Genomic DNA, 27,284 nt, shown 5'->3' on the forward strand with positions numbered 1-27,284 from the left:
TGATTTATTCAGTACCCTGGAGATTATTATTATTTTTTTTTATTTTCCTTTTCGTTTCCACATAAATTACACAAGCACTTTATAAAATGAATACACGTAAAACACCGTAGAAGTGCATAACTTAAAAAACAAACGAACAAACAAACGAATGCCTTTTAAAATCTCGCTGAAAATAGGATTTCTGATCGCTCGTTTGTGCTAGCTGTTTAAATTGGCAGTGCTGATTTAGATTATAAGTAACCAAAAAATATATACTGTATATATATATATCTATATATTCCTGGCCTTTGCTATAGGAAGTGCTTTGTTTAATTGTGTCTCATTCCCTCGGTTAAAGAAACAACGAAGTCGGGAGTGAAATCGGATCGCTTTTTGCCCTCGCGAACTGCCTCATCAAGGAAAACAGGGAAAACGAAAACACCGGACAGCATTTTGCAAATGATATGGAAATAAAACCCATCGAAAGAAACCGCGTTACCCCTGCCAACTGCCACCGAGGTCTTCTCGTTATTAAAACGCAGGCTTGATCGGCGCCGAGTCCGTGGCAGCCGGGGACAGTTTGGGCTCTTCCTGCGATTGAGCTATCACATTTACCGTCCTCAGGAGTCTGTCAGTTCCTCGGCTTATTCCCCCCTCGCACGAAAAAATTAATGAAAAAGGGGAGGAGACACGGCTAGGTGAGATCCGAAGGGTTCGCATCTGTCGCCAGCAGAAATTGCTGCCGGGAGGAGAAAAATAAAATAATAATAAAAATAAAAATCAAATCAAAAAGCCGGGTTGTTTCCTCCATTTGTTGCATCCCCAAACGTCTCCAGCGCCAACAGCCCGGCACAACGCCTGGCTGCAGGAACACGCTTCCCAGGGAGCCTCGTCCTTTTGTCTCCATCAGTCCGAAGGGTGTCTGTGTGTATATATATATGGGATTTATATATACACATAGGGACCTATAGGGGTGCCCCGAGCCCTGCAGAACCCAGAGGAAGTTTCCCCCCCAAGCTGGGCGCTCGCCCGCGGCCGTGTCTGTCAGGGCTCAGCTTTTGTCTGGCGGCGCGTCAGGAAGTTCGTGGTCGGCACCGGAGACTTTGGGAAGAACAAAAGGGTTGGGGGGGAGGCGAGACGACACCGCTGCTCCGGCAGCCCCACGGGCGGGGAGAGTTTTTGGGGTGGTTTTCCCCTCCCGTCAGTCCTCGCCCTTTGCTCCGTGGGACACACGTGTGGCCGGAGGCGGCGGCGACAAAAAGGGGGACGCCGAAGGTGCCGAGCCTTTACTCGCAGGCGGAGGCGACGGTGGTGACGCTGGTGATCTTGGTGGAGTCGTCGGACCAGGGCTGGAGGTTCTGCAGGGCGAAGAGAGAGGAGTTGTGGACGCAGATGGGGTCGGCTTGGATGGGCTGGTTGATGGTTTTTTGGAAGGCCTCCTGCTGCAGCTGCATCAGGATGCGGTTCGCTTGCTGCCGCTCGGCCTCCCGCTCCTCCGCCGTCTGCCTCCTAGGAGAGAGGCAGCCATCAGGGGGGCCGGGGGGAGGGAAAAAATTGGGTCAGGGCTGGGGACACGGCCACAAACCAGTCCCATGGCCCCTACAAGTATTGCTGGTGTCCCCCATGCACTAGGGGTTGAGGCCGTATTGGTGTCCCCGAGGAAAATTGCTCCCAGCTCAGCAGGCAAAGGCACCGAGCCCAGGGTCACAGCCCCTGCTCCCCTCCCCTGCTCCCCTCCTTTTTTTGCCCCAAACACCCAAAAAGGATCAAGATGGGGCTGCAAAGGTTGTGATTCCCTGCAAGGCAGCAGCCGGGTAGGATGCCCCGGAGAGAACCACGGGGCAGGGAGTGGGGCCATGGGGATGGGGTCGGGCAAAACGTGGCCAAGTGGCAGTGCCAGGTGGCCAGAGGCAAGTAGCATCCCCCTGGGGCCGTGCCAGCCCCTTCCCCATGCCCCACGCAGCCCTCTCCTCCTCTGGACCCCGGCCAGCTGGCAGGAGATGAAGGCAACGAGACACCCGTGGCGGGCAGGGCAAAACTCACACACGGTGCGAGTGGTAAAATGCAGGATCAACACTTAGGGAAACGCGTTTTCAGCGGCGAGAACAATCAAAGGGCCAGAATACGCCGTCTGGGCAGGGCGGAGGAGGAAATTTTTCAGAACAGGTTGGACACGCGTCTGTCTGGAATGACAGAGGCAGAGCCCAACCCGCCGGGGGGAGGATTAGGGGCCGGCGGAGGTCCCAGCCACCTCCGCCAGGGTCCAAGCCCCGGATTGCCTGGGAGGAGGGGATGGGAGAGGAATGGCCTGAATGTGCTTAAATCCACAACGAAAATCCCACCTCCCCTCTCCTCCACGGCGGGTCGGCTCGGAGGCTGCAGCTCGTGGTCACCTTGGCTCTGACCGGGAGCATCCCTGGCACCCTGAGCACCCCCAGCCCACGCTCCCCTGGCAATTCCAGCAGATCAATGATGAGGGAAAAGGCAATTTTTTAATTTAGCAGCCCGTGGGGGACAAGAGACATCTCGTTTTCTTTCTCCACAGGGATTTTTAGCAGCATCTCCGTGCGACACGCGGGAGCGGGGCTGGGGTCCCGGCGAGGGCTGCGTGGGGCCGGGGCTGCAGACGCCAGGCGTGCGCTGGGAGCAGGCAGCTCGGGGTCGGTCCCTGCTCTCATCACGGTGTCAGCATCTCACCGTGTCACACATCCCGGGGAGAGGGGGCTCACTGCAGCGGCTCAGTCCCTGCCACCATGAATATTTCATGGCTCCCCACACAATGAAGAGATGCTCCCGGGAGGAGCGAGGGGGAGAGCCCCACGTCCAGGGGGCTGCCAGCACCTGGCCGGGGTGCTCGTGGTTTTCGCCTCAGGCTGGGGTTTGCAGTTTGAATCTGCTCGGTCAGAGGGAGGAATTAAACCTCGATGCCTCTCAAGCGAGCCCCCAAAACCCAGGGAGGGGACAACGCAGCCACCCCAATCCCATGGATGCACCCGGCGAAGGGTCTCCATGCAGAAGCACGACTCTCCCCCCAGCCCACATTTTTTTAAGCACTTCAATCCTTCAAAAGGCTTAAAGCAACTCTATTTTCTTAAATATTCCTGGCTGCCCGCGCCCCCTGCTCGCTCCTGCCAGCACCCAGAGCTCACCCAGCCCCGGGGGGCTGCAGGGGGTGTGCTGAAGGCCACACACCCACACCCTCTGCTGCAACACCCCATGTCCACAGGCACCAAGGAGCAGAGCTTCCACACCTCCGTCCCTCGGGGCCGGTGGGGATTCTCCCATGGCTCCTGCTACGGCTGAGGTCAGGCTGCAGATTTTCCCTTAGACACAACCAGTCGTTTATTTCTCTTCACCCAGCTATTTTTTTTTTTTTTGTGTGTGTGTGTGTCAGGCGCATGAATAGGTTTGTATCCTCTGCTCCTCTGCCAAAGGGGGCCGAACTTAGCCAACAGACGCAAGGAGTATTGACAGACAGAAGGAGAGGCAGCCAAGCCGCATTTGCCTCACTTCCTTAGGAAACCAGGTTAGAAGACACGGCTGACCCTGCTGTGCAGGCCGCGGCAGGATTGTTCCTCCTCCTCCTCCAGGACTTTGCTCCTGGCTCGCAGAAATCCCTCCAGCCCGACACTTCCTGGCTCTCGGGGAGCTCCGCGGCTCCCTGGGCTCTTTAGGGAAGGACCCGCTGCAGGGGGGCTCACCCACACCCTGGGTTTCAGTTTCCTCATCACTGCCCCACGCAGCCCCTGGGGAATCCCGTTTGCCCCCCACATTGGAGAAATTGTAGGGACGGCCAGGATTGAAGCCTGAACTTGCAAAATACCCAAGCTTGGCTTGGATTTCCCTCCGAGGGATTCAACTCTTTGTGCGCAGAGCATCCGGATGAGAAATGGGGGTGCACGGCCACGCTGCTGGGCCCCCCTTCCCCACCTGGATCCCCCTGCTTTGGCTGTGTGCACCTCATCCCAGCAGCTCACACAGAGGAAAAGCAAAAGGTGCCTCCACCACCGCCTGCCTGCGTCCCAACACCCAGCACAACAGCACCCCACGACCTGCCGGGGAGCAGCTGCTCCTCCCCAGCCTTGCAGCCTGCCTGTCCCCACCTGGGACAGGACAAGGGGTGCTCCGGGTGCCTCTCCGGGGACACCCCAGGGGAGCTGCAACGCGGGACAGAGGCTGGGAGCCTCCGCCAGAGCCCGGCCTCCTCCTCCTCTCCTGCCCGTGTTTACTGCCACATCCAGGAGGAAAAAAAGCACAAAGAGGTGCAGAAAGCTCCACAAGGATCAAAATTTGAGCTTTACGCAGCTTTTACACAATATCCTGGTAAGCTGAGGTGCAGGATCCAGCTCAGGCCGGCTCTGCCCCAGTCCCATCCAACACAGGAGGGTCCTAAAGGGTCCCAGTGCAGCCGCATACCTGCCCTAAAGCTGCAGCCACCGCTCCCCAGCAGCCCCCCGAGGGCTCCCCACCAGGCTGGGGTCCCACACACAGCACCCTGGGGGACACTGCACGTCCCCCCCGCCGTGCACGCACCCAGTGCACACTCACGGCGTGCCTGCTGCCCGTAATATCTCCCACGTGCATGCACACACTTCCACACACACACACCCCTTTGCACGCACACCCTGAGCGCACACACTCCGAATGCACACCGCGTTCGGCGTGCACACACCCGGCTCGCACACGCACCCACATGCACGGTCACACGGAGGCACACGCGCACCCTGCACGTGCGCACACCCACGGACCCACGGCCTACACACAAACACGCTCACAAAACCTGCACACCAAGCACGCATCCGTACCCGCGGGCACCGCGTGCACACACACGGTGCGTGCACAGGGGGATTTCCACACCCGTGCGCGCACCAGGACCCCACAGGACACGGCCAGGCCCCCGACCCCTCACCTCCACTTGGTGCGCCGGTTCTGGAACCAGGTCTTCACCTGCGCGTCCGTCATCTTCAGGGCCTTGGCCAGGGCAGCGCGTTCGGCCGAGGCCAGGTATTTCTGGCGGTGGAAGCGCTTCTCCAGCTCGCAGATCTGCAGGCGGGTGAAGGACGTGCGCGGCTTCTTCTTCTTGGGGGGCGTGCGGTTCTGGTAGGGGTGACCTATACGGCGTGTTACAGTGAAGGGTGAGAGGGCCACTGGGGGGGACACGGGAGGAGGGGATGAGAGGTAAAGAAGCAAGCAGCGACACATCAGCAGAGGGGATCCGGCTCCCGGGCGCTGGGCTGGGGGGGTTGGGGACCCCCCCCTGCTGCACGGATCGCGGTCCCGGTACCGAGCACCGCCCGTGCCGCCATCCCGGGCCTTCCCCGGGGCCGGAGAGCCCGGAGCTGGGCTGCGGGCACCCACCGGGCACGGCGGGGGAGGCGGCTCCTTGCTCGGCTTTGTCCCAGGAAAAAGGGTCGGGGCTTGAGGAGGGGGGGACGGGACAAACCCGCAGCCCTAAAGCGTGGAGAAATCCGAAAAACCCCAAGCAAAAAAAGGAAAGGGAGGGGGGGGCGCTTCAGGAAAGAAACGAAAAAGCGGGGACCAAGAGCTGCAGAGCGGGGGGGCTTGGCGGGGAGGGGGGCACGGCGCAGCGGGGGCCGGCCCGGTGCCTCCCGGCGCCCTGGTTCCGCGCCCCGTGTGAACGGGAACCGGGGGAAATTCGTTTCGGCGAGGCGGGCACCGCCGCCTCCCTCGGCCCGATCGTTTCGTAGCCGGGAAATAACTTCCCGGGCTGGAACCGGGACTCGCGTTTCGTTTGGGTTTGCTTTTCTTTTTATCCCACGAAAAAAAAATAAAAAATAAAAAGTATAAGAATTATAATTATCATTCGATAAAACCCGCGGTGGTTGCGAGCGCTGCCGGGCCGGGAAGGGCTGGAGGAAAATAAACCCGGCGGCTCCCGGGGACAATCCGGGGACAATGTCCGTCTGTCCGTCCCCGGCGGAGCCAAGTCGGAACGGATCGAAATGAAACGGGAACTTGCAAAAACGAGGCCCGGGTCGGTCCCGAGATAAAGGAGCCGGGCCGGGCGCGGCGGGAGCAGGGAAGGCGCTTTCCCCGTTACGATTTCGTTGTTTTGCTTTTTTTTTTTTTTTTTTTTTTTCTCTCCATTTTCGTTATGGGAGCTTTGGCTTTGTTAGCACCGAAAGCCGAGCGCGGGTCCACCTGGAAAAGGCGGCGGCGGCGGCTTCGGAAAGCGGCTCCGAGCAGAGCCCGGCTCGGTTTGGGGTTGCCAAAAATCCGCTGTGGTTGGGGACAAGGCAGAGCCGCAGCGGGACAAGGGGACACACGGGACAGACCGACATGGGGCTGCCTGCCCGGGAGGGACAAGGCCGGGGCCGCCGGGCTCCTCACGGGCCGTGCCGTGCCTCCTCTGCAGCCCCAGTGTTTTTTTTAGGGGAAACTTGCTGCGCCCGGGTGGCGGGGACGCGGGGAGAGGGTGGCCGTACCCGGGGTTTGCGGAGTTTTCCGCCTTTCCCGGGAAATTGTAAAAAAAATAATAATAATTATTATAGTAATAGTAATAATAAGGTATTTAGGGGTGCCCGAAATCGCCCGATTTTCCACCCTTTCTTGCTCCTGGCCTGCTCCGGGACCCTCCGCCCCATGGCGGTGCGGGGCGCGCTCCCCGCCCGGGACCGGCTCCGATTTTCCCCGGCGAGCAGCGGCGATTTTGGGGGAACGGGAGCGGGGAGGAGAGGGGGGTTCCCGGCGTCCCGACTCACCTGTGAACCTGTCTTTTGTGTACCGCCTGTTGCTCTCCATCCAGGGGAAGGTGAGCCCGGTGAGGCTGTTGACGCCGTTCACCGGCGGCACGGCGGCGGAGAGGGGCTGGTGCACGCCGCCGGTAACGGGCCGGTGGGCCGGGACGCGGATCACCCCCCCGGCCGAGCTCAAGGCGTTGCCGTTCATGCTCACCGCCATGTTCACGTTATAGGAACCGGGCAGGGCCCCCATACTGCACGAGGTGCCGGTGTAAGCTCCGGCCGAGCCGCCGCCGGTCCCGTAGCCCCCGGTGACCGTGTTGTAGGCGCTGCCCACGATGCAGCCCAGGCCGTAATCCGCCGAGTCCTGCAGCCGCGGGTGCGAAACCATGCAGCTGCCCGGCTCCGACGTGTTGAGGATCTGGTCGATGCCGAAACTGATGGGCTCGGCTTGCCCTTGGTGCAGGTGGTGAGCCCCTAAGTGCTCCATGCCGGCCCCCCCCGCAGCCCGGCCACGGCCGCCGTGGGCTCAGCACCGGGCTCGGCTCCGCGCCCACGGCACCGACACGCGGCGGAGCCACGCGTGACCGAGGCGCGCTCACGCCTTTAGGCTCTCAAGCCCATCGCGCCGCAGCCGCGCGCCCCGGGACACCGCGACAGAGCCACCACTCGCGACAGAACCACGCGCGACAGAGCCATGCGAGGTGGGGACACGCGTGCTGCGCACCCCCACGCCGCTCCCGGCCGCCTCGCTCAGCCCCGAGCCACGATCGTGGCGAGCTCAGCGGGGTCCCCAACCCCACAACGCCCCCAACCCCAAAATCCCCCCGGCCCTACAAGCTCCCCCCGGCCCTACAAGCTCCCCCCCGGCCCTACAAGCTCCCCCCGGCCACAGTGCTGCCCCCTCGCCACCCCAAGCCCACCGCCGCCACCCCGAGCCGGGGTCACCCCGGGCACCCGTGGGGACGCGGCCACCCGACGGCGCGCCCGGCCGGCCCGGGGCCCTTCGGCCGTCGGTGGCGGTGCTGAGCCGGAGCCCCGCGGTGCGGTGCGGAGCGGAGCGCTGCGGAGTGCGAGTGCGAGCGCCCCGCCGTCCTGTTTGCCCATCAATCACGCTACCCCAGGCCTGCTGCTCCCAGGCCCTCACTCTCCATTGGCTGGATGCTGAAAGGAGCCGAGTGAATGACAGCGGAGAGGAGCACACGAGAAAAGGAGTTGCTTCTTCCCCGGCCTCCCCCCGCCTCGAAAAATAATAATAAATTAAAAATAAAAAAATAAATTAAAAAAAAAAAAATCCACCGCCCGGCTCGGCTTTAGGAAGGCAGAGCGGCTGCGCCGGGTGCGCGCAGGGCAGGGCTTGGATTTTGGGGTGGGCAAGGGAGAGGCGAGCAGCCTGTGTCCCTGCTGTCCCCAAGCTGCTGGCACCCGTGGGACCCGCTCCGGGGGCAGGAGGGGGGCATTTGGTCCCCGAGCTGGGGGTGGATGGGCCCAGCCAAGGGGAAGCGAGCAACAGCTTCAGTGCAGGGCCTCGGCTCGCCCCCACCGTGCCCCGGTTCCCCAGATGGGTTTTGTCAAGTTCAACAGGCTGCGCCTCCCAAAAGGCTGAGGAGGAGGAGGGGGGGGTGCCCCCAGCTCCAGACCCCTGAGTGGAGGCTTGGGGCTGGGCGGGAGGGCACCCAGGGGTGCCCAGGCCTGGAGGGAGTTGCTCCATGGAAGGGGACACGGGCAAAATTCCCACCCCGAGAACTGCTGTGGGGTTCTTGTGGGGTCTCATCACCCCCAGGGTGCAGGTTGGCCCCGCTGCTCCCTGTGGGATGGGGGCTGAACGGGCACCCGCTGCCCCCAGCTGTGGCCTGCCCACAGGGAGATGAGCATTTCTAAGGAAAAAAATAATAATAATAATTAATTAAGATTAAAAAGTGAAAGCTGCTGCTGGGATTTTGCTGCAAAACTTGTTTTGACTCTGTTCTCAGTGCGCCCACTCCGTACAGCTGATCCCAACTCTCTGGGTCTGCAGTGCGCTGGGGGCTTAGTGCCCCCACGGGGACTGGGTGGACACGTCCCACATAGCACGAACACAACAGCACACAGACTCTAAGATATTCTGCTGTGCTCTCTCATTCACCTCCTTGCTCACTAGCATGGGTATCTTCCTGTGTGCACCCTCACAAACACCCCTGCTCCATCTCCCCAAGGTGCTCACAACCCCCTTGCACACTCACCAGCACCCACGCTGCCCCACAATAATCCCACACCTACACAATATCTCGCATGCACACCTGCATCTTTGCACATTCATTCCCCCAAACACCCCACTCTCAGACACACAGCCCTGCTGTGACACCCCCAGACCCCCACTGGGGACCCTCCCATCACCGTGACCCTACAGCAGGGACACCACAGGGACACCGCAGGGGCAGCAGCAGCTCACAGCCACCCCTCAGCCCCATGCCCAGCCCGGTGCCCGGTGCCTGGCCAGCCAGTCCCCCCCCCCTCCTGCTGGGGTCAGGTTTCCCCCCTCCCCATACCTGCCTCAGTTCTTGACTTCTGAACTCTTCAGGGAACTCGCTGGCGCCAGCTCCATCAACCAAAGTCCTTGTGGTTAGGAGGAGCTGGGAGGGGAGGGAGGGAGCGAGGTCCTGGTGGGCTGCCCCCAGGCAGGGGCTTTCTTGTGTCCCCCCCCCAGGCCGCAGCTGCATTCGTCCTTCTGCAGAGACCAGCCTGGGCCTCTTCTCCAGCCCCTTTCTGTGCAAGGAACGTGGGGCAGCCCCAATAGGGACACGGGGTCCCTGCTGGTGAACCCTGACACCCAGGGGGACCCTGCTCTGCTGGCAGGTCCTGGGGGGTGCCCTCTCTCCAGCAAATAACACAGCCCTCACATGCTGCTGGTGCATCCCGAAAGCCCCAGTCGATGCTGGACAAAGCCTCTGGGCGTCCCTGCACGATCCCCCAGCCTGAGCAGATGCTGGGTGCCCTGGGGACCGGCCCCGAGAAATCACAAGGTCAGCACCAGTGAGCCAGGCTGGCTGCCGAGTGCCACAACCCCCAGCTGCTGGGCCCCAAGTTGGGGCTTTGGGGTGATAAAACCAGGAGAGGGACCAGGGTAAGGCAGGGTTTGGGGAGGACAGGGTCAGGGAGGCAGAGCTGGATCCCAGCTGGGAGCTGAGACCCCTGGAAGTGGATAGGAATTATCAGTGGGTTATAGGATGATGCACGGCCCCACAGATCTCCCCCGCAGCCCTGGCAAAGCCACACGGCTCCTGGCATTTGGAAGTTTGGGCACTGCTCATCTCAGCCCCGGGGCAACACCCGGTTCAGGTGCTCCAGCTAAAAATGCTCCTGGCCTCAGTTTCCCCATGGGCTGACCCTATGAAAGCTGCCAGCTCTTTCACAGCCCCTGCATCCAAGTCACAAATTTGGGGGCCGAGGGGGGGCTCGCACACAGCTCTACGAGTTCCCACAGCCGGACAAGTCAGGGCCGGTCTCGGTGCTTTCATCTTCACATCCCCACAGGAGAGTTTAGGAGGATCAGCACCCGCTTTGAGGTGCACCCAGTGAGCCTACAAACGGGTGGCCCGGTGGCAGAGGCACCCCAGGACCGCCTGCCCGCTGCTCGGAGGCAGACCCCCACCTGCCGAGGGCTGGGTTTGTCTGCCTCTGGCTGGCAGAAAATAATTCAGAGATCCCTCTCCAAGCAGAGCCCGGGAGAAAGGCATTCTCAGATGTTTGCCCAAAGATCTAAGTAGGGCGGGGGGGGTCTCTTCTGGCCAGAGGAATCATTTTCTGCAGGCAGCAGCAACAAGCTGGATCAGCCCTCTTCGGAGGCAGAGGAAGCCTCCAAAGCTCCCGCTGACTCAGGCACGAAATTCCTGCAAAATCAGTGCGCGGAGGAGCCTCGTGCCCTCCCTCTCTGCTTCTCCAGAACATCTCACCCCCTCCCAGCACCCAGGGACGCTGCCACGCTCCTGACAGCCTTGAAACTTCTCTCCCCGTTCACCTGTCCCCAATGGGGAAGGTGAACCCCAGTGGGACCTGCTCGTTTCTAAAGCAATGGTTCAATCCTGCCCCAATTTGGGGTTCAGGACTGGGTTTATCCACGCTAGGAGATGGCAGCGGAGATGAGAGCCCCCCCCTCTCCCCTCCCCACAAAGGCTTGGGACCCTTTCTCAGGTTTTCTCATTGATCCGGTGCATCTGCCTCCTGCAGCGGGGAGGGGGACAGCCCAGCCGGGGCCTGACCTCCACCCTCTGCTCCCATTTTCTCCCAATTTTCTCCCATTTTCTTCCACTTTGCTCAATTCTGAGGGCTTTCAGCCACCGATCTCCTCGGAGAAGAGCCCCCAACGGGCTGAGCACCGCGGTGCGGAGCTGCCCCCACCCCAGGCAGCTGCTGGCCATGGAGGGGGGGGGCTGTCCCCAAAACCCTCCTGCGGGGAGCAGGGACAAAAGTGGCACGCCTGACACCTTGGCAGGGGCCCAGCAAAACGCGCTGCTCTTGCTCCAAAGCCTGCGTTTGGAGCAGAGCTTTGAGGCAAACTTGCAAAACCCTCCCCATTTCCTAAAAGGAGGGCAAAAAGCCCCCCCCCCGCGGTGCCAGCAGGGCGCTGCCCGGCTCCTTCCCTCCCTCGTTTCTTTTTATTTCCATTTATTCCCTTCTGCTGGGGGCTCTCCGTCACTTTCTGAAGTTCTTTCCCTCCCTCCCCATCCCCTGCGAAACCGATTCCGAGGGAGAAACCCAAACCCGTGCGGGGACGCTGCCCATCGCGACACCCCCGGCGTGTCGCGACAGCGGCCGGTGCCGATGCCGAGCGGCGGGCCCTCTGCCCCCAGAGCCGCAGCAGCCGAAGCCGTGCGGATTTTGGGGCTCTAAATCTCGTTTCCCGCATTTTCCCATCGAAAAACACCCCCCCCACATATACCCACCCCCCCGTCGGGGCCAGCAGCGGCGTTTCTGCGCCTCGCCGCCGTCCGCGGGCAGGGCACCAGCAGCAATTAACACCATTTGGGGAATTTTTAATTGCTCGATAAAGCACGCTGTAAATAATTACTCCCAGCTCCGGTGATCCCTCGAACGGGCGCGCTGACAGTTGTAATTTATGGCTTTTGGAAGCGTGGCCCCCCCCCAACCCCCCCTTGCATCCAGGATAGCTCCTTATTACGGTAATGACTTAGCGCCGCTGCACTTAATGAGTATAAAGTGCCCGGAGACGCGGCACCGCGCAAACTTCACCCGCAACCATATTTCTCCCGCTTTATGGTTACAAACGACCCCAAAACGGCTGCGGGTTAAGGCGGTGGGGCCGGGGGGGGAGCTGCTCGGCGCCGTGACCCCCCCCCCCCGTCCCCATCCCTGCGCGGGGACAGCTCCGCGCAACAGGACAGAGCCCCCCCGGACGGGGTCCCCGTGGGAAGGGACGAAGTGGGGGGTGAAAAAATATTCACCCCATGAATATGCAACACCCCCTCTCGCAGGGGGAGCATCTGCCGGGAAGTTATTGGTCCTGCAGCCCCAGCCCCTCTGTTTCCCCCCCCCCCGTGCAGCACCGCGTGTAATCCCATTAGCCCCCTTCCCCTTGGCCACCAGCCCCGCTAATGAACGGCGGCTGGTCGCCACCACCCCCCCGGGGGCACCGAGGGACACCGGGGGCTCTGCCCCGTTATTAACTCCCGGCTTAATTACACCGCATCCCCCCCCCTCCCCACCCCCCAGTTAATTTCGGCTCCGCGCTGGGCAATGGGGTAAAGGAACATGGGTAGGTTGGGGGGACCCGCGCCCCCCGCTCCGCGAAACGCCGGGCCCTGCGACAGCCAGGCCTGTCGCGACAGAAAGGGAGGCTGTCGTGCTATCGGCCCTCCGCCGGGCCCCGATCCTGCGGCTCCCCCTCGCCCGCCGGGGCTGCCGGCAGCTGCCTTGTTTGTTTGCTTGCCGGGGGAGCGGCGGCTGCTTTTGTCTGCTGCCTGCTCCAGCCCCCGGGCCTTTTCCCGAGCAGACAAAGTCCTGTTTTGCCAACAGATTTTTGTCTTTTTTCCCCCCCTCCCAGCTTTTAAAAGCAGCCCCCGGGGGCAGGGGCGCAGGCAGCTCCGCAGGCGGGGCGGCGGCACGCCCTGCCGTCCCCGCTACCAAAGTAGCTTTCACTAATGAACGAGAAGATCCACTAATAATGGGCTTAATTATTGCAAACATCGGTCGGGGCTTAGCCGTAAAACCTCCAAAAAAAACAAAAAAAAAAAAACAAAAAAAACCCCTCTCCTCGCTAAAGCCCAGCAGTTTGGTTCTTTCTTTCTTTCCCCTTTCCCCTCCCTGAGGTTAATTAGCACGCCAAAAAACTAAAAAATAAAGGAAAAAAAAATACAAATTATGGCAGAGCCGATGGGTAAACTTAAATCTAATTTGCTGCTGTTTGCATTAGCCCTCGGAGAGGAGAGGAGGGCCGGGCAGCCCCCCCCCAGAGGGAGGCACAGCTGCCGTACAGGTGGGCGCAGCGAGGCCGGGTCACTCCGCCACCGGCTGCGGGGACAAGTCCTCGTCCTGCCCGGGGGTCCCCTCGGTCCCCAAAACCGGGGGGCGGAGGGCTGCACGCCTTCTTTCTTCCCGTACTGGCAAAAAGAAAGCCGGGCTCTGCCGCGGCACCGGCTGCGCGTCGTTTGCAGCGCAGATGCGGGGGGGTGTTTGGGATTAACCGCGTCAAAAATAGAAATAAATTAGAATTTAGATAAATAAATCGATATCGAAATAAACAGGAAAAATAGGGAGATCTTTTTCTGAATAAATATTCAGGAAATACTGAGGGCTCCCAGCCCTGCTCCCCCCCCCCTGGACCGCCCAGCAAAAGCCGGGGTTTAAAGGCGGTGGAGCATTTCTGCAGCCGGCATTCCCCACCCTAATAAATTAAACTGCTCGATTGCGTTGCTGACCGTCGCCTTAACCGCTTTTTCCCCCCGAAGTTGAGCTGTGCTTCCTAGCCTCGCGGCCCCGCGGCTCGCCGACAGGCGACTGGGATCGCGACAGAGCGCCAAGGAGCCGCGCACGGTGCGCGCACACGGCCGGGGGCGCAGCGCAGGGACGGATTTGGGGCCAAAAATCGCTGTTTCTTGTCGCTGCTCCCCTCTTGGAGGACTTGGAGCTTGGGGGACATCGGGGCTGCCCGGGCGGGTCACCTCTGGGGACCTGGCACGCAGGGACAGGGGTGGGGAAGTGAGATTTAATTTCTGGGGACAAATATTTGAAGGCACCGAAGGGATGGAGAGATCCCAGGCACTGAAATAACCCCCCAAGTCATCTCTCTTCGTATCACTGCTGTGGCTGGGCTCAGGTACAGCCCTGAAAAACAGACCCTGCAGGATCCTATAGGGCTGGGGAGGTGGATTTCAGCCCAGGAAATCCATCACCGTGCTTAGCACAGCGCTGAGAGCAGCCTCAGCAGAGTGCCTTGCAGGTGCAATTAGAGCTAAGAGCTAACTTCAGGCAGCGAGTGAGCTCGCAGCGATGTTTGCAGAGATGCCAGGGCAGCGCTGGGGTCTGACACAGCCAGGAGCAGCAGAAAACCCCTCAAAAAACTCAGATCCGTGTTCCCAATCCCTCTCGGTTCTAGGAACAGCTCAGCAGCAAAGCTCAGTCCCATCAGTCCCACTGTGGGCAAAGCAGCAGCTCTGAGTCCCCTCTTCCTGGGCTCCTCCCATACCCCCCCTCCGTGTTTTTTTTACTTTATTTTATTTTCCCCAGGACTTTTACTGCTCAGAGGAGATGAGCCAAGACGTTTCCTTCTCCCCTTTCATAAATATTGCATCTCCCAAATGCAATTACCAAGGGCAAAGCGGCACAAACGTTTGCTAAATAAGATTACGCGATAATGTTAATGTATTTTACGCCTGTGCGGTGACACTCGACAGCCCCCCTATTAATAACAGCTCAATGAGCTGCGGAAGTTCATAACAGGGGGCTTCGGGGGACTTTTGGCACCGTGGGGAAGGTTTGTGCAGTACCACAGCATCAGTCACACGGGAGGATGAGCTGTGCCACTTTTGGCACACAGGACAGCGCGTGTGCGGGACAGAAACCCCCAGTGTGAGGCTGGGGGAGATGCTAAAATGCATCTACCTGGAAAGCAAGGGGGGTCCAAGAGGAACAGCAGCAGAAAATACCCTTTGGGCTCTCCCAGCTATGACCTTTACCCACCCATCTCTCCCTCTCTGCGGTGACCGTGTCCATCTGCCACCTCCTATTGACCCGTCCATCCCTTGTGGTCCTCTGCTTCAATCGTATGGCTGTCGGCCACAGGGACACTTGTGGCCAAAAGTAATGGGGCTTTTTGGCTGCCCAGCCCGAGATTTTCAGACCTGGCCTCTTTTTCGGAGTCCCTGCAAGATGCTGTGCTGCACAGCCCCAGCCCTGCTGGCTCGAGCACCCCCAGGGTTGGCACACAAGCACCAGCTCCATCCTCTTGCCTGGCACACAGCAACCCAAATGTAACTTCACAAGATGCTGAGAAATGGCATCTGGCTCATGCTGAGCCACCCCTGGGGCACCAGGCTGAAAGCAAGAGGCATCCCCAGGCCCCCAGGTCAGCGATTTCCCCTCCGCTCATTTCCCACAGACCTGCTCCAGCCCCTCAGCGCAGCATCCTTTCCAAAACCCGGTTGTCTGGGTGGCATGGCCACCGTCCCGTGCCGGTGCAAGCAGCGTGACACAAATCCCTTGCCTTCTTTGATGCTTCCAGGGCAAATTCCTCCAGAGCCTGCAAAGTTTGCTTCTCCATTTCGCATTAACACTAGTTTGTAGCTGCCCTCTGGCCCCCAGGGTGGAAGGTCAATCCTTTATTTACTTAGCCCCTCACTTAGTTCATCCACGGCCCTTTCAGTGCCTTGGATAACAGACACCAAGTGAGCTGCTGACCTGCTCCCTGGCCACGAGGCTTTTCCTCCCACTCCTGCACCAGGCAGAAGGACGGAGAAGAGCATCGTGTGCTCCAGGGGGGTGGTGCAGCACAGCCAGGCAGGCTGGGCAGGGGGTGGCTGATCAAACAGCAAACCCAGGGATGACTGCTTGGAGAGAAACTATTGCAAATGGCAGGGGGGAATTAAATTCAAAAGCTGCAGAAGCAGGGGTAGCTCTGAGGGTCAGCAGAAGACACAAAGGGGCTTTCTTACAGCTCCAGCAGGGAAACGTGCCCTTTGCCTGGGTATCCCAGCTGGGACAGCTTGTCCTGCAGCCCCCTGGTGCTGCAGAACGATGCTACAGGAGGAAAAACACCCGCCAGAGGGGCTGCACGAGGTCCCCCCCACATCCATCCTCAGAGCCATGCCGCTCATGTTTGTCACCACAAGGGCTTTAAAAAAATACACAAAAATAAATGAAAACAAAACAAACAAAAAAAACACACTTGTTTTCATGCTCTCCCTTTGCTTTGGAGCCCCAGCATTGGCTTAGCGTGGCAGAAAGCCAAACATCACCTGCACGTTGTCCATCGCCTCCCAGCCCAGCAGCACGATGCAGATCCTCCTCAGTCCCAGCAAAACATCCCCTTTTTGGCTCCAGCGATCCAGGCAAGGCCAAATCCTGCCGCAGCCAAGGTCAGGGGGAAGGGAGGGTGAGCACAACCCTGTCCTCATGCTCCACATCCAACCTCCCCAACCAGACCTCAAGCTGGAGAGCAGGGGTTCCCCAGGAAAACTGCACCCCAAAGTCAACAGGGCTTCAAGGAAGGACAGCACTGAGTGCTGACATCCCCCACAAAGCCCCTGATCCCTAAGCACCTTGGAGAAATCAGCTAAAAGAGGGCAACCCCCTGCCAAGGACTATATGGCCGAGGCGGAGCTGTGCCCCAGGTGTTCAGCATCTACCCGGATTAAATCCCCCCAGCTGCCCGAAGCTCTGTTTGGGTGGGTTTGGGACATTTGTTTGTTATTGCTATTTTTATTATCAGGGGAAGGGTTTTGTGCCCTGCCTCCCTCTCTAGTGCTCACCGTGTCCCTGAGACGCTCCCGCTCTGATCACATTATGGGATGTGACAGCCTGATCCCTGCTGGGAAATTAATGAGCCCCGAGCACCTCGCCCATCCATCACCACCCCAACCAGCTCCCCACCACGCTGCCCACCCTGGCCACGCACCCAGGGCTTCTGGGGCATTTAGGGTCACCACTGCCTGCGGGAACCTCTGCTCCTGCCACCGTCCCGAGTCCCGTGGCCGTGGGGAAATGCCCCCTGATGGCTGGAAACCCCCCCAGTGTCCCCAGAGCAGCTCCTTCTCTTTTCACACCTCCCCAGTTGGCAAACAGGAGCTGAGTGGGTTCCTGGGGAGAGGGGGGGGGGTGCTGGAAACACTTTGCCACGAGCTGCGTCTTTCACTGAAAAATGGGATTTCATTAAATCAGCTTTGAAGTGGAAGGGAAAATTCCCACGCCGTGCCCGCGCTTCACTTTGTCTCCATTGGACGATTATGAAAAATGCAGCTTTCCAAGCGTGCCGTTTGCTCTTTCTCAACTTAAAAATTTCTCTTCCACCTCATTCTCCAGGCAGTGTTTTTTGACTTCTTCTCAGCTATGGAAAAAAAAAATAAAAATACCCAAATGTTCTATTTTTGGTACTGGAAGAAAACAGAGACAAAATCTTTCCACTTCAAACCTTTCCTCGCTAACAAAATACGCACCAAGCAAAACATTTATTTTTTTTCCCCCCAACGGTGTCTGAGACCTTTGTTCCTCTTGAAAAAATTTCAAAAGGAAAAAAAGCCACCGAAAGACAGAAATCCAGTAGTTTCCTCCCCGAGCTGATGGAGATCTCTCTGGAGGAAATGTGCCCGATAAGCTAAAGTAAAGCCGGCTCCCCTGCTTTATCTCAAGGAGCGTGTCAGATGGGTATTTCTGTCGGGATCCCTCCCGGACCCCGCAGCATCAGGTTTCTCTCCCATCCCACTGTTTTTGGGGCTCTCGGCTCCCCAGAACCGTGCCGGACATCACCATGGGGATGCCCAGCAATCAGAGGAGCCCTGCCCGGAAAACCTGCCCGAAAATGAGGCCAATTACCCATTAATTGATGCTGCCCGCTCCCCAGTGATTAATTGTCGGGAGAAAACGCGTCACGCTGTGCAAGCCCAGGCTCCGTGGCAGCGACACCGCGGGTCCTTTATCAGCCCCGGGGCCCGGCCGTGGCACCAGCCTGTCTGAGCCAGGCAGGTACCTCCGAGTCCCAGGGCTTGTTTGTTTTGGTGGAAGCCCGAGCGTAATTGGGGCCGAAGAAAAAAATACCCGCAGCAAAACAAACGCGGCGCCAATGACGGACGCGGCCCTGCAGCCAGCACGAAGACGGATGAGAGGGGAGCCTGTCCCAAGCAGCCCAGGTAGAGATGTTCGGGCACTTCAACGCTTGACTGTCAAACCACACAATTAATTTCCAGCAAAATGCCCTCTCCAAAAACCTCCTGCAGCGTGCATGCGCCTAGGACTGGAGGGGGGAGATGGGAGCAGCCCCCCGCAGCCCGATGCCAGCCCCACTCAAAAACAAAGGGCAGGAGGGGGACATGGGGTGTCTGTGTTTGGGGTCCCCATGGGGTAGGGCAGCCCCACGGCACCCCACTGCCCTCCCAGTAGGGGCAGCGGGGCCGCCAGTGTCAGCCATGGGACTTTCTGGTGGTTTTCCCTGCCCTGGCCTCCTCCAGCACCACCCTGAATAATTCATGTACGAGACAGAGAAGAGGATAAATTGCTGGGGATGATGAACATGAGTTATTTTACGTGCTAGGAAGATCTATCGGCCTGGCCCCGCCGGGTTGCAGTGATGAATGCACCGCCGCTGCCCTGGGTGGGAGCCCCGGCCCCAAATTACAGGTGCTGGGGGGCAGCAGGAACGGCGCAGAGCGCACCGATGGGGGGACCCTGGCCTCTGTAAGGGACTTCAGGTGGACCTGTACCAATTTCAACCTCGCAAAGGTTTAATGGGGTTCAGGCAGGTTAGGAAAACAAATTCAGGTGAAAATATGGCATGGTGTGAAATCCCCCTGCGCGTGTGATCCCGGGCAAAGCGGTGGCATCCATCCCGCAGCTCTGTGCCAGTGCCCAGCAGCAAACCAGCCCAGCCCGGGGTGCAGAGGCTGTTCTAGATGTAAAAAAATGCTACATGTTGGCTCGGTTAACATTAATTAATTAACAATTCATTAACATTGATTAATTAACAAACTGAGATACTTTAGTTCCTTGGTAACAGCTGGCTCTAAGTGCCCTCTTTCGCCCGGTCCGGGGCACAGCCCTGTGATGTACGTGTTTCCAAGCCAGGCTGGGAGCCCTGCTTTTCCAGGGCAGGATCCCTCCATGCCCCAAAAGGTACCAAATGATTTATCCGTGATGCCCCGCAGCCTTACAGGGATCCTGCATCTGCTGTAGGGCCAAAGAGGGAGCACGCTCCTCGAAGCGACAGATTTTTTGCCTTTTGCCCTCTCCGCTGCACTTATACCCAAATCCTTCTTCTCCCATGGTGGCCCCAGCCTGTTTTTCAGGCCCAGAGGTGGCTACCCAACACAACACCACATTTAGGACCAGGATGTGTTGAGCTGAAGGGGGAGGCTGTGCCTGCCCGCTACCCGCAGCCTGGCCGGGCGCTCGCTCCCCGCCGCACCGCGATCTGCCAGCTCGGAGTTATATTAGCCCAAGCCATTAACACACCAAGTTATTAGTAGGCTCTTGGGCAGAGTCTATTTTCATATTCATTTGCCTAATTAAATGTAAATCATTGCTCAGGATTACCACGCAGCATCCCAAGCCCCATTACTTAGCCTGGGTTCACTGGGGAGAAGGGGGCACCCTTCGCTCCATGGCCCCACGGTGCCACGGGTGATGTCCCCAGCTTGCTGCGGCCACCCCTGGATCATGGGGGGGGGGGATTTGGGGTGAGCACCCTCTGCTTTACCCATGCCAGTTCCCACCCGTGGGGATAAAGCAAGGACATCTGGCCAGGGCTCAGAGTGGAGGAGGCTCGGTGAGCATCCCAGCCATGATCAATATTTGGAGCCTGCCGGTCCCGGCCGCCCTCCCCGGGGTCTGGAGGAGCATATGGGTGTTCCCAAGCCACCAGCTCGTGTTGCAGCAGCTTTTAAGATGTCACCGACCTCCGTGCGGGTCCCTCTGCCAGCCACCGAGGGCAAAGCAGGGGGAATCCCACAAGTGCCCGGCTTGTGCATGGTCTGGTCCTCTCCACGGCACTGCGACCATCCCAGGAGCACCGGGCAGGGCTCAGCGTGGTCCCCACACATCCCCAGTGCCTCCTGCCATCAGCCACCAAAACTCCACCTGTTTTCCCAGCCCTGTGTAGTCCCAGCCCCATCCGTGTTAACCCCTGACCCCGCCGGGCTGCTCTTTTCTTCTTTCACCAGCCCTGTTTACCTCGCCTCGGCCCCGTGCCGCGGCTCAGCCAGGCTGGCTCCAGCTCCCCGCTGTCCCCAGGTTGTCCCTGAGCCCCAACATCCCTGAGCAGCCCAGGAAACCTGCTCTTCCCTTTTCCTGGGAGGTCTCTGGAACAGGATCCTGAGGACCTGTGGGACCTCGGGAGCGGGGACAGGAGTGGGGCTGGGGGCAAAGGGACCCCAGGCAGCCGGCGCGCCCCAGCCCTGGGGGGCTTCCCTTCGCTCTCCTCCCCTCCCTCGCCCTTCCTTAATTATTCTTAATGGGCAAGCTCATAAGAGCTTCTATTAACTTTATTACCAGATCAATTAGTGCTCGCTTTCCCCCCCCCCCTCCTCCTCTCCCCATGCTAATAATCCCATCAAATATGAAGACAGCATCCGCGCCGGTGCCCAGCAACCTGGAGAAGGTGCCGGCAAACACCCAGCTCCAGCTGCTGCGTTTGGACACTGCCGAGATCGATGGATCCTCCCCAGGATGCGGCCCAGCGAGGAGGGGAGGGAGCCGGGGAAGGGGGAAGATTAATTGGAGGAGGCTTTGGCACCGAACGGCTCCGAAATCCGCCAGCACGAGCTGAGCGGGAGCGGCTTGGCAGCGGGAGGCAGCCCTGGAGCCCCGCGAGCTGGCGGGGTGGGCGCAGCCAGCCGAGGATACAGGTGTTTGATGGGGGGCTTTTAGGAAGGGGCTGCGGCATCAGGCAGGGCTGGGGGCTGGAAGAAAGGGGGCACGGGGTGCTGGTGCCCCCCAGCAGCCATGGTTATGTGCTCCGAGAGGACCCTGCCCGGCACAGGGGGTGGGTGGTCACAGCACCCCTGCTGCTCCGCTTGGTTGGGGGCACAAAAAGGATGGGGACACCCCCAGGGCACGTGCCAGCTGCCACCAGGAGCCCCACATCCCTTTGGATCGGGGACGCAGAGACCGGGTGCTGGCGCTGAGCGCATCACCCCAAATCCATCTCCAACCTCCATCCCCTTTGGGGACCCAACCCCAGCACCCCAAAAGCAGGTGCCCCCCCCTATTCCTTGTACACAGGCTCAGAGCGGGCTGCTGGCTGCCAGCTGTGGCTGTGCTGGCTGCACGGGCTGATGGACAGACCCTAAAGGGGACGTTCGGGGAAACCGTGGGAGCGAAAGGATTTGGGGATGTTTGACCAGGGGACCTGGCTCGGAAAGCGTCTCCTCTCAGAGAGGGGCCAGCTCCCACCCCAACGCGTTTCTCAGCGCATCCCACCGCCGCCCACGGGGTTTGTTCCAGCCTGGAAGGAGCCACTTGAGCATCCAGAAAAGGCCACGGCGTTCCCAGCAGCCCGAGCCCCGTGTCACGCTGACGGCTCGCAGCTTTGGCACGGGAGGGGTCACCGGGGCCACCACAAAAATCCAGCCTGCCCTGGTCACGGGGCAGCACGGCTCTGGGCCAAAGGGCTCCACGTGGGCTCACAGCCCCATGGGACAACCTCAAGACCACGGCACGGGGAGGACTCAAGCCAGGGGAGCACCCAAAACCTTGTTAACCAAGCACTCGGACCTGGATGGGGTCGGGGTGGCCCCCAAAACTCTGCTTTTCGGTCACTTTTCCCAAGTGCCATGAGTTTGCTCTTGCCCATGAGTTTCCTCCTCTCTGCAGGGTCGATCTGAGGGTGTTTGGGCTCCAAAGGCTGAGCCCATAGGATTTCCCCTTCCACCTGAGGCTGACCCAGGAGGGGTCTCTGCCGGCACCCCCAGCACGGGGGTCTCCAACCCACGCAGGCTGAGCCCTGCTCTGGGACCTGGGGGCTGCTCAGAGCAAGGAGCTGCCCGGCTCTCACCATGTCTGGGTGGCTTCGTGTGCACCCCAGCAGGGGTTGTGCAGAATCCTCTCCAAAAAAAAAAAAACACAGAAAACCAAAATGGGAAGAGGAGGAAGCCCAGTCTGAGTTTTCATAGCATCCAGCAGAAAATCCAGTGTTGTCCCTTGGAAAACTGACCCTAAAAACTCCCAGCTCCACATCCAAGCGCCGTCCCTTCACATTTTGGGGTGGCGAGCGCACGAGGAGGAGAAGGATGCTCCGCCTGGGCTGCAGGACTTGAGAGCTGCCCCCCAGCCCTTCCGAAATAACCAGGCCTGGGAAATAACAGCCAGTGGGAGAGGAATTAAAAAGGCTTCTGTGCGCCTGTGTGTGTGTGTGTGTGTGCGCGAGTCCTGCCAGGTTAATACCGCTGCCTATCCGCCTGACAGCTCCAAGATTGATTACCCGCCGCAGCGCTCTTTATAACTTGATCAGTCGAATTAATCTCTGGCTGCGGGCCCATCTGATGCCAGGCATCACAAATTTAATTTGGAGGTGTCCGGGATCTTTTTATTCGCGCCTCCCTCCGTCGTGCGTCCCGTGTCCCCCCCCCTTTTTCCCCATCCTTTTCCCTTTTTTCTCCGCTCGCCAGCGCGCACGGGCGCGAGGCTCCGGCCACCGTGGGGGTGACCCGGGCTGTCAAAGCATCCTGGGGGCTGTGGGGAATAGCATCAGCAGGTAAACCCCTGCTACCCGCAGCAAAAAAAAAGGGAAAAAATAGAAAAAATAGAAAAAAAAACAACGGAGGCCAAAGCAGACACTAAGTAAGACATATTAATGTACTAAAGACTTAATGAAGTTTCGGGGGGGTGGCGGGGATGGAGGGGAAAGTGCTTACTTTATTAGTTTATGGCCGATTAATGGGAACGGTCATTACAGTGATGGAGATGGATTGCTCCCATCAAAGCCCAGCACCAGCCCCTCTCCGAAGGTAGAGGGGTGCCGGCGCTGGCGCTGCTCCACGCGGCCGGGCACGGGGAGGAGGGTGCTGGGGAGGGGGCGAGAGGGGCTCGGGGGGCTCAGAGGATGCCATAGGGGAGAGCTGACCCCAGGCAAGGTCTTCGGGACATGGAGATCACTCGGTTCCCTGCAGAACCCCGTTAGATCCCTGCTCCAAGCCCCCATGGCAATGACCCATCGGTGCCACTATAGGGCCGAGGGACCGTCCCCACCCCAAATAATCCCACGGCGAGGGAAGGATGCTCGGCTGCGCGCCGGCATGGAGCGGCACCACGGCTCCCAGCACCCGGCAGCCTCGCAGCCTTTCGTCATTCCCGAGTGATGAATAACCAGCCTAATGAACGGAGGGAAACTCAATTAGCGCCGAACACCCGTGTGCTTAGAGCGGGGCTGATTAAACCCCCATCTGTGCAGGGAGCGAGCCCCGCCGCCGCGAGGGAGCCAGGGAGCTGGCAGCACTCTGTGGGCACGTCAGGTGTCTGGGGGCGTTATTCCCCCCTGTCCCTCTCGTAAAACACCCCAAAAAAAGCTGAAATGGAAAGTTTGGAGCTCGTATTTTCAGGCACTGGGGTTCCTCAGCTGGCTGACCCGTTGCAAAGGATGCTCTTGTAGCTACAGGAGGGAAGCTGCACGAGGCTTGGAGACACTTTTGCTCCTTGCCTCAGCTTGGAAAAATCTATCTCATCCTTTATGCCTCAGTTTCCCCATCTCCCACTGGCACGAGCAGCCGCTGCTTCAATGCGGGGGCTCACCGGGATGGGCTTGGTGCTCCCTGGCCATGCCGAGCCCCTTGGGATGGGCACGACCCAAAATTTGGCTGCCAAGGGCTTTTGGCGTTGATTTTCTCTCGTGCGCCCCCAAATCCCCCCTGGCAAAGGTTGTGCCATGAGACCCCACCCCGGGCACCCCACATAGCCCCCAAATGAGCCGTGTGGTGGCGGCTCCTCCAGCTCAGTGACAGCCTCAGGTGTCCCAGCCCGGCCACGTCGCCTCCTCCACGCGCTGCCCGGCGCTGGAGCAGCAATAAAAGTGTCAGGGCCGTCTCCTGGCGCATCAGCAGACCGCAGCATTTCGGGAGCGGCCCGCGCAGAGGTTAATTATTGCTTCCCTCTCTTCCCCTCGCGCTCCCAGTTGAAGATGGATCTGACTGTCAGGAGGGGTGACAGATGAAGACAAAGCACAGGTACGGCTCCCATGAACTCAGCACCCCGCAGCAGCTGGGAGCGGGGCTGGGGGAGGCAGAGGAGGGGGCGAGGGGAAGCAGCCGCAGCCCTGCCAGCGCCGGAGCGGAGATGTTGGGCTGGGAGCGGGGGAATCGCAGCTCCACTCAGCCCTCTCTTATGGGAGAGGGTGGGTTTTTTTTTCCCTTTCTTGCCTCTAAAGGGTGGGAGGTTGGTGCATTGATGTGGGGTTGGTGGAGGGAGTTAACCAAGCATCGAGGGCTGAGGTTGAGCACGAAAAATTGGGCACGTGGGCAGGAGCCTGCTGCTCCACGGAGGTCCCATGGCTGCGAGCATCTCCCCCCTGACATTTGGAACAAAAAAAAGCCCTTTCGGGTCACTGGAACCCCATTTTTGAGAGCAATCCCAAACCCTGTTTGGATTTGGGGAGCTGTTTGTGAGCAGCCCCAGCAGCGGGACAGCACCCGGCTCTCAGCACCCCCCCTCCGTGCGCAGGGCTGGACCAAAACCCATCACCTCCCCCTTGGCCATGAGCCTCGGGGCCAGCACAAAGCCCCCAAAATCACCTAGGGGGACAGATCAAAAGGCTTCCCCCTCCCCAGAAGGTTTCCACCTCTGGGGAGAGGCTTTGGGAAGGCCGGAGCGCTGCCGTTCCCAAACGTTGTGCCTCCTTCCCAGGCTTTCCGGCCGTTTCAGCCTCGTTTGATGCCATTTAGCCGCAGCCGCTGAAGGAAACATCACTTCAAATTAAACCAGAGGGGAGCACTTCAGCCGGACAACTTTGAAGTCGGAGGTTTTGATAAAAGCCCGCATTTCCTCCCCCTCCAGATCTTCCTTTTCCTCCCCAAACGGGGAGCCCTGGCCCTGGCTGCTCCGGCTGTGGCTGTCCCCTGGGGGGTCCCATCACGTCCCCAGGACCCAGCCCCGCTTTGGCACCCGCAGCTGAACCCGTGCCCGAGCCCCTTCGCCACCCCGGGGACCTTTTGGGGAGGGCTTGGAGCGCGTCCCCTTCCCCACACAGCGGCTAAACGAGGCGAGACAATTAAATGTGCCGTTTGATGGCTGCCTGGCAGAGCCCGAGCCTCTCTCTCTTTTAATAAAAGGCCTCTTTCCCGAAGTCGCTCAGGCTGCAGCGAGGGCTGGAGCTCGGGAGCCCTTCACATTTAATTAAACAGCCCCGGCCCAGCCTGCCCGCCGCCGCTCCAGCTCCGTGCTGCTGGAGATGCTCCGAGGAGGGGCAAAACGCCCCTGCCTGACCCCCCCCAAAACCCTCAACCCATGCCCTGAGCATCCCCCCCCGCCTCTGCCCAGGGATGGGGACCCCAGCCCGGCTTCCGCCAGCTCTGCTCCTCGTCAGGAGGCAGAGGGGAAGCTCCTGCCCCGCTGCTGCCCGGGGATAAGGGAGATGGATAAGGGCAGGGGGCAGAGGGGAGCCCCGGGCAGCTGCTGGCTGTTTCGGTGAGCACTTGCTTTGCCGGGACCTGGGCTTTAACTCTTCCATCCCCACCGCCAGGGTAAGGGGGTGGTGGCAGAGAGATGGAGCTTGGGGTGCCTCTTGAGGCCGGGGGACACCGTCCTCATGTGCTTGGCGCTTTGGGTCCTCTTCCCGTGTTTGAAATGAGCCCTGCTGGGCTGGGATCTGTTTGATTCCGGCTCCTCCATCCTCCAGCAGCAAGCATGGAGCTGCTCATCCTCCTTCCCAAAATGTTTGTGAGCTGCTGCTCCCATCCTGCCAAACCCATCAGCGGCGTGTTGTATAGGGACACAGGGCTCCAATCCATCCCCTGCGCTCCCAGGACACCCCAGGTCATGGGATGTGAATATTTTGGGGTGTTCTCCAGTTCCCAGGCGTTGCAGCTCCCCATGGGGCTGTGCCGTGCCCCCTCTGGCATCCCACACCCCCAAACCAGCCGAGCCCAGGCAGGAGGTGGATGCCGCAGCCCGGGAGGCTGCTGAGGGGTGCGAGCGCTTCTCCAGCCTGCGTGGGCTGGGGGGCTGCTCTGCAGGAGCCCCATCACTCACACTTTGAGGCCTGCCAAGCCAGAGGCACGGTAATTGCAAGCCAGATCCCCCCCCCCCCCCACATCCGAATCCGCGCGCTCTCCGGCAGGGACCAGGCACGGAGGCTCCCATTTCCTCCTGCCTCCAGCTGTTACGGAGCAGAGAAGTGACAGAGAGCAGCCCCGGGGCAGAAAAAGCCCGCGAGGAGAGACAGCAACCAGCTCCCCGATAAGGCAGGTCCCTGCTGAGCACCTCCTCGCTGCCGAGATAACCCCGAAAGGAGGAGCCCCCCCCGTCCTCGGGCTGGTGGCACGCGGACGCGCACCTGGAGGGGACGGTGGGACACCACGGCCCTGCCCTGCACCAAGGTCCAGCTCACCCAGGTGCTGCCCCACACACAGCCCTGCCAACCCTTCAGATAAGCCTGGGGAAGGAGGCTGCCAGCTGGGATTTATCTGGCTGGAAACCCCCCATGAGATGGGGGCTGCTCGCTGGGCTCGGGGAGCCGCAGGTGCCCCGCTCCGTGGCTCTGCGCTGGGACAAACCCCACAGCCTTCAGGGAGCAAAATACAGCAGGAAACGAGCTGGCACACAGGGATTAGCCTCTCCAAACCCCATTTCTTTGGGGAAGAGCACAGGCAGCCTCTGCACCACCTCTTCTGGCCGCCGCAGGAGCAGGCACCAATCCCCCGATGCTCCCCGCAGCCCCCATTACGCACAGCCCCACGGCCCCAGCGGGCTCGCATCCCACTCTGCTTTTAAACCACCCCGATGGCGTGGTGCAGGGCTGCCCAGGTGGAGCTGCGTTAGGAACAGGCAGTATTTTGTGCCTTACCCCTGCCCGGTGTCACCACAATCCCATTTCGGAGCCCCCCCCCCCCAGCCAGCACCCCCTGCTCGCCGTGCCTGAACCGTGGACCCGGCGCTTTTATTAAACTCCTGGCTTCCTGTTTTAAGCTTAATAATAAATTGCATGTCACATTACGGCGCTGTTTATTAAAACCCAGTGGCGGGGGCTCCGCTCTGCGGCGGCATTTGAATTATTGAAAGCAACCCCCCGCGGAGACCTCTTTGCTGCAAACGCGGGAGGATTTATTTCCATTTTATTTATCCGACGGCGTAAGTGCTGCGGGTCCTGCTCCTTTCTCTCTCTCTCCAAGCCAGCGTGGAGAGGTGCCACGCAGAGGGCACGAGGGGTCCCCGGGGATGGGGACAGGCTGGGGACAGGGGTCGGGGTGCAGGTGGCAG

The 27,284-nt window shown here is 60.0% G+C and overlaps 1 protein-coding gene across 2 annotated transcripts; it reads right to left on the reverse strand.

Annotated features, from left to right (window-relative positions):
• Positions 1 to 355: 355 nt before the first annotated feature.
• TLX1 (T cell leukemia homeobox 1) lies at positions 356 to 7,511 on the reverse strand. 2 transcript variants are annotated; one of them, XM_068688533.1, is made up of 3 exons: positions 6,702 to 7,511; positions 4,889 to 5,126; positions 356 to 1,488 (listed from the first exon to the last, which is right to left on the reverse strand). In XM_068688533.1, the coding sequence occupies exons 1-3, from the start codon at positions 7,168 to 7,170 to the stop codon at positions 1,266 to 1,268; spliced, it is 930 nt and encodes a 309-aa protein (XP_068544634.1). In that variant the 5' UTR covers positions 7,171 to 7,511; the 3' UTR covers positions 356 to 1,265. The 2 variants fall into 2 exon arrangements, with proteins under 2 accessions (XP_068544634.1, XP_068544635.1); XM_068688534.1 differs by having other exon boundaries at positions 4,889 to 5,090; positions 6,702 to 7,510.
• Positions 7,512 to 27,284: the final 19,773 nt, after the last annotated feature.

The sequence above is a fragment of the Anas acuta genome, chromosome 7 (assembly GCF_963932015.1).
Source record: "Anas acuta chromosome 7, bAnaAcu1.1, whole genome shotgun sequence".
Classification (NCBI taxonomy): domain Eukaryota; kingdom Metazoa; phylum Chordata; class Aves; order Anseriformes; family Anatidae; genus Anas; species Anas acuta.

What these genes read in the sequence shown, in the direction of transcription:
- TLX1 (XM_068688533.1), bottom strand. Translation starts at nt 7,170, where the DNA reads ATGGAGCACTTAGGGGCTCACCACCTGCACCAAGGGCAAGCCGAGCCC. An exon ending in CACAAAAGACAGGTTCACAG is followed by an intron (nt 5,127 to 6,701) that starts GTGAGTCGGGAC and finishes TGTCCCCCCCAG; the next exon opens with TGGCCCTCTCACCCTTCACT. An exon ending in AACCGGCGCACCAAGTGGAG is followed by an intron (nt 1,489 to 4,888) that starts GTGAGGGGTCGG and finishes CCTCTCTCCTAG; the next exon opens with GAGGCAGACGGCGGAGGAGC.